This window comes from Uranotaenia lowii, chromosome 3 (assembly GCF_029784155.1).
Source record: "Uranotaenia lowii strain MFRU-FL chromosome 3, ASM2978415v1, whole genome shotgun sequence".
Classification (NCBI taxonomy): Eukaryota; Metazoa; Arthropoda; class Insecta; order Diptera; family Culicidae; genus Uranotaenia; species Uranotaenia lowii.
The window spans coordinates 169,840,341-169,846,661 of NC_073693.1; the positions used below are offsets into that span (position 1 = coordinate 169,840,341).

Here is a 6,321-nt window from a genome sequence, read left to right on the forward strand (position 1 = left end):
GAATAAACGTCTACTGCCTTTCCTGAAGAAACACGGTTGTTCCGTACTGTTTTGGCCGGATATGGCATCTTACCATTACGGTGAAAAGGCCATGGAGTGGTACGCCGCCAACAACGTGCAGGTGGTTCCCAAGGACAAGAACCCTCCCAACACGCCAGAGCTCCGCTCAATTAAGAAATACTGGACTATTGTCAAGCGGAACTTAAAGAAGACCAAAAATACTGCTAAGGACGAGCAGCAGTTCAAGGCAAACTGGCTTTCTGCGGCGAAGAAGGTGGACAAGTGGCTGTACAAAATCTGATGGCAGGGGTTAATCGTAAGGCCCGGCAATTCGGATTTGGAAAAGCGGAAGCCTAACTGAATATTTTTCCTGAATTTTATACTAATTAAACTTGAAAAAGAAATTTAATTTGATTTTTTAAAATAAACGATTTTACCGATTTACACGCGTTTGACCCTTTACCCTTTTTTTAGTTTCACCTAGCCACAGATCCTGCATGCGCTATCAACATGCCACGCCCGTTACTTCACCTGCCTCTACTTGGGTTTCAACACCAGGACGCATCGATTCGAGCCTTTTGGAGACCCCGGAGCCCTTCGACTCAGTCGCGCTGTTTCCTGCCTGCGTCATCAGTCGTCCTGGCCCTGAGTTCGTTGGAGGTGACGGGGTTCTCCAGGCCTCTTTTACAGGCAAGTACCAGTTTATGTCTAGAACTTGCCATTCGCGTATCCTGTTTCCGTTCCACCACAGATGCATCCCGCTAGATCTTCCGAACCTTGTTAATCATACGACTACTTCCGGGCCCCCAGCACCGGGACGCAACGAACTAGGAACTACGGAGACCTCTGAGCCCTTCGACTCAGTCGCGCTGTTTCCTGCCAGCGTCATCAGTCGTCCCGGCCCTGAGTTCGTCTGTGGCGAAGGGGTTCTCCAGCCAGCGCTTTCTGGCAAGTATGATATCACTAAGTGTTCTTCCCCGCGTGATGGAATTTACCTTTCCAGTGATCATCGATCCCGCGCTACGTTGGAATCGCCCGAACCCTTCAACATTTTTTACCAGAACGTCGGTGGTGTTAATAGTTGTTTGATTGACTACTTGTTGGCGACTTCGTGTTCCTGCTACGACGTCATTGCCTTCACCGAAACCTGGCTCAACGACCGGACCCTCTCTAGTCAGATTATCGGCCCAGATTACGCAGTGTTCCGTTGCGACCGTAGTCCTCGTAACAGCAAAAAGTCTACTGGTGGTGGAGTGTTACTTGCCGTAAAATCTACGTTTCCAGCTCAGCCGATTGAAGACGATTCCTGGGACAATTTAGAACTTGTTTGGATTCGTATTGATTTCGGAGATCGAAAACTCTACTTGTGCGTAGTGTACGTGCCCCCTGACCGTTCTGGAGACTTGGCTTTAGCCGAATCTTTTTCGCTCTGCCTCTCTAAAGTAAGCTCGATTTGCTCTCCGGCAGACGACATACTCATCATCGGTGACTTCAATCTACCTGGTTTGAAGTGGTGCTCCTCCCCAAGCGGCTTTTTATTTCCGGATCCTGCTCGTTCTTCATTCTCGGCATCCTCCAACATCTTCCTAGACTCCTTGAGTACCGCGACTCTTCGACAGATCAACAAAATTGAAAACGAAAACGGCCGTATGCTTGATCTCTGCTTCGTGAACGAAGGGATCAAGAATCCGGCGATTGAATCTGCTCCTGCTTCTCTTGTTAAAACTGTCCCGCATCATCCAGCCTTAGTGATTTCACTCGATATCACTAAAATACACGGCTCAGAAGAGAAAATCGCTTCCTTCTATCACGATTTTAAGAACGTTGACTTCGAAGCTATATCCCTCGTCCTGCAATCCGTGGATTGGGAGGCTGAGCTCGATTTCTCTAATCCCAATGCAGCTGCGGAGACGTTTGCGAACATCCTGAATTATATCATCGATCGTCATGTGCCGAAACGCAGCACGGCTACCAATCTACGGACCCCCTGGGTTACTGGAAGTCTTCGGAGACTTAAGACGGCCAAGCAGCGCGCACTACGCAACTACAACAAGCATAAGTCCTTCTACACTAAGGACATATATCGCAAATTGAATTCTGCCTATAAGAAAGCCAGTAAGCGTTGCTACCAGAATTATATTAATCGGTTACAACAGAATTTCAAAAGCAGTCCGAAATCTTTTTGGAAGCACGTGAAAAATCAGCGAAGAGAATCAGGGCTTCCGTCTCACATGTTCCTGAATAGCGACACAGTGAACTCTGATCCCGAAATTTGTGATCTATTTGCCGAGAAGTTCTCTAGCATTTTTACAACTGGATCCATTTCTCCTGAGCAACTGGCTAGAGCTGTGAGAAATATATTGCCTATAGGTTCTTCGTTTAACGGTATCATAATCGACGATGCATCCATATCGAAAGCGACAGCTAAGCTGAAAAACTCTTCATCTATAGGCCCGGATGGTATACCTGCTACTTTTTTGAAGCGTTTCATGCCACTTTTGCTGTTTCCTATTCGGCTTATTTTCCAATCATCGCTGGATGTTGGAATCTTTCCCTCACTGTGGAAGGAAGCCTACATGTTTCCTGTTCACAAGAAGGGTGACAAGAGAGATGTTAACAACTACCGCGGAATTTCAGCTCTATGCGCGATAGCCAAATTGTTTGAATTGGTTATCTTGGATCCCATTAATTCGTTCTTCAAGCACCAACTTTCCAATGATCAACACGGGTTCATGCCTAAACGATCCACGACTACTAACTTACTCACCTTCACATCTTTTGTGCAAGGCAGCTTTGCTAGGAAAACTCAAACTGACGCCATATATACTGACCTTTCTGCTGCATTCGACAAGGTGAACCACGATATCGCTATCGCAAAGCTAGAACGTCTGGGTTTATGTGGATCCCTTCTGCACTGGTTCCACAGTTACTTAACAGGTCGAAAGTTATCCGTTCGTATTGGTGACTCTTTTTCAAACTATTTTCTTGCCTGCTCCGGTGTGCCTCAAGGAAGTCATTTAGGACCACTAATTTTCGTGATATATTTCAATGACGTACTCTCGCTCCTTGACTGCAAAAAACTTGCATATGCCGACGACCTGAAACTCTTTCACACCATAAACAGCCAAGAGGACACCAATTTCCTGCAGCAGCAGTTCCATGTGTTTGCTCAGTGGTGTGACATGAATTGCCTGCCCCTGAATCGCAGTAAATGCTCGGTAGTATCATTCTCACGTAAGCGACACCCTCTTATTGCGGAGTACGTTCTCGGAGACGGAATCATTTCTCGGGTGGACCACATCAACGATCTGGGCGTTATTCTCGATCAACGCCTGGACTTTAAGACTCACACAAACTACATCGTCGACAAAGCATCCAGAAACCTTGGATTCTTATTTCGCATGGCCAAAGACTTCAAAGACGTGTATTGCCTGAAAAGTCTTTACTGCTGTATAGTTCGTTCCATCCTCGAGTATGCTTCAGCTGTTTGGTGCCCTTTCTACCAGAATGGGGCTGAACGAATCGAGGCTATCCAGCGTCGCTTCTTGCGGTATGCCCTAAGCCATCTGAACTGGCAAGACCCGTTCCGTTTACCAAGCTATGAGAATCGCTGCCGCCTTATAGACCTAGATACGCTTCAACCCCGCAGAAACGCTACGCGCGCTCTAGTTGTTGCTGATCTCTTAACGTCCAGAGTTGACTGTCCCGTTTTGCTGGAGGCCATTCCTCTCAGCGTGCGCCCCCAAGGATTGAGAAACCAGCTTTTGCAGCTCTATGTTCCTATTCGTCTCAACAACTATGGAGCGAACAGCGCATTTATCGGCATATTGAAAACGTTCAATCGCTTTTCTGAGCATTTCGACTTCGATGTTTCGAGGAACGTGTTTCGGAGAAAAATTTCAACTGTTTCAAGAACTGTATAAACCTGTGTTAATTTTTATGTTGATTTTTATCTTGTATTGTAATTACTATTAAGTTATCATTAGGATCTACATATGATCCGTTGATTTTACTCTAATAAACAATTTTACCCAAAGCTGGACGCTCACCCCAAATTTTAACCGAAACCTTACAAAAAAATATGCAAAATGAGGTTAGTTAATTGTCAAGGCCAATGAAATCATTTTAACTAATAAATAATCGTTACCATCATTTTTATCAAATACTAGCTGACCCGGTGCGCTTTGCTACACCTTTCAAAATCAAATTATATTTTCCAAAATTATTCAAATTTTTATTGGTTTGTTGGTTTATTTTAAATCAAATTATAACACAATTCATAAGCAACCGCTATAAAATGAGAGCTGCAGCTGGAGTTTTGAATTGCAACATAAATATGATTTCAACTAATTTTCTGAATCTTGATCAATAAATTTGTGTTAAAGATCTGATAATGTTAATCTGTCTGGAGGGTCTCAAATTAATCGTACGCAAACAATCTAACTTATAAAATATGGTTGTTTTTGCTTGATGTGTTCTGAATTTATGCTAAAAAACTGATAAGAGAGCCCCCTCAGCTGTCCTTTCCTTCACCTTCTGCTGAATGGAGGTCGTGATCTTTCATATTCATACCCATTTTTTTTCCGTTCTCAAAAATCCTTTTATATCAAATACAATTCCATTGCATCGGTCGATAAGTTTTTAAGCTTTACAACAAAATGTATATGGACCTCCTCCTTTCTTCCTCTCTCTACACTGTAAAGCGTAAGGGTCTATAACAATCGTAGAAACATATCTCGTGACCAAGTACTTTCCATGGCATATTTGTTTCCATTTGTTGGCTTCGTTAGCATAAATTGAGAACTTATGCTAACAAAATTGGGCTCACCTCCCTTCTCCTTTGCATCTACTCACTGAAAATGTGTCAGATAATCATAGAATCATACCAAAATGATTTGTCCATTTCTCGGATTTTGTAAAAAAAAAAGTTAAATGTTCTATCATCCTACTGCAAGAAAGGAATTGTTTCACATATGAAAAAGTATTTTTCGCACTCAAATACTTTTTGATGCCAAATTTGGTTTCATTTGCTCGATTAATTCTCGAGTTATGCAAAAAAATTGTATGAAAGCCCCCCTTTTCCCATTTATATTTCTCCGCTGAAAAGGTGGGGCTTCAATTTATAATAGAAACATTTCTCGTTTCAAATACCCTCACATGGTTCAATTTGCTCGATCAGCTCCCCAGTTATACTGAAAATGGTAAGGGAGACCTCTCCTCCCCCTTTTCATCCACCTCTTCGAAGGAGTGAGGGATACCAAATATTCATAGAAGCATTTCACGTACCCAAATATCGTTCCATGCCAAATTTGGTTCCATTTGCTGTTGTAGTTCTTGAGTTGTGCAGTAATAACTGTATGAAACTTCCCTCCCTCTTTCTTTTCTCCACGCTGGAAAAAGGAAGGGTTCTCAAACAATCATAAGAATATGTCACGTTCCCAAATACCTGCCCAGGCCAAATTTGGTTCCATTTGCTTAATTAGTTATTGAGTTATGTAAAAAATTATAAAAAAGCCCCCCCCCTTTATATCTCCCAACTGGAAAGGGGGAGGGGTCCCAGATAATCGTAGAAATATTTTGCGTATCCAAATACCCTCCCATGTCAAATTTGGTTCCATTTGCATTATTAGTTTTTGAGTTATGAGTAAAAATATGAAAGAGGCCCCCTCCCCCTTTCTACTGGAAAGAGGGAGGGGTCTCAAATAATCATAAAAATATTTTTCGTATCAAAACACCTGTCCATGTCAAATTTGGTTCCAATATCTTGATTAGTTTTCGAGTTATATGAAAAATTGTAAGGTAGCCCCTCTCCCCCCTTCCTATCACCCCACTGAGAGGAGGAAGGGGTACCTAATATTCATAGAAATATTACCCGTCCCCAAATACCACCCCATGCCAAATTTGATACCGTTTGCTTGATTGGTTCTCGAGTTATGCAAAAAATTGTTTATTATTTGGGAGGCCCCTCCCCCCCTTCCTGTTAGGGGGAGGGGCCTCAAACCACAATAGGAACCTTCTCCGGCCTCCAATACCCCCACCTGCCAAGTTTCACGCAAATTGGTTCAGTAGTTTCTGAGTCTATAGGGAACAGACAGACAGACAGACAGACAGAAATTCACTTTTATATATATAGACTAGCTGATCCCGTACGAACTTCGTTTCGCTTTCAACTTTAAAGCTGATGATTTTGTATTTGGTTGGTAATTGGCACGCATTTTCACGAAAAAAAATGCTTAAAATACTAAACAGAATTTGCAAGCGACCTGTTTGCTTGTCTACCAAACGGAAATTTAAGAAATTGATTGACCGTCGAAAAGAATA

The 6,321-nt window shown here is 42.9% G+C and overlaps 1 protein-coding gene across 1 annotated transcript in view; it reads left to right on the forward strand.

Moving 5' to 3' along the window:
• Window positions 1-61: 61 nt before the first annotated feature.
• Window positions 62-6,321, forward strand: part of LOC129752833 (uncharacterized) — a 13,162-nt gene continuing 6,902 nt past the window's right edge. The window contains exons 1-2 of the mRNA XM_055748615.1: window positions 62-99; window positions 1,004-2,348. Of these exons, the coding sequence (XP_055604590.1) occupies window positions 62-99; window positions 1,004-2,348 (1,383 nt within the window). The remainder of the gene's footprint in view (window positions 100-1,003; window positions 2,349-6,321) is intronic.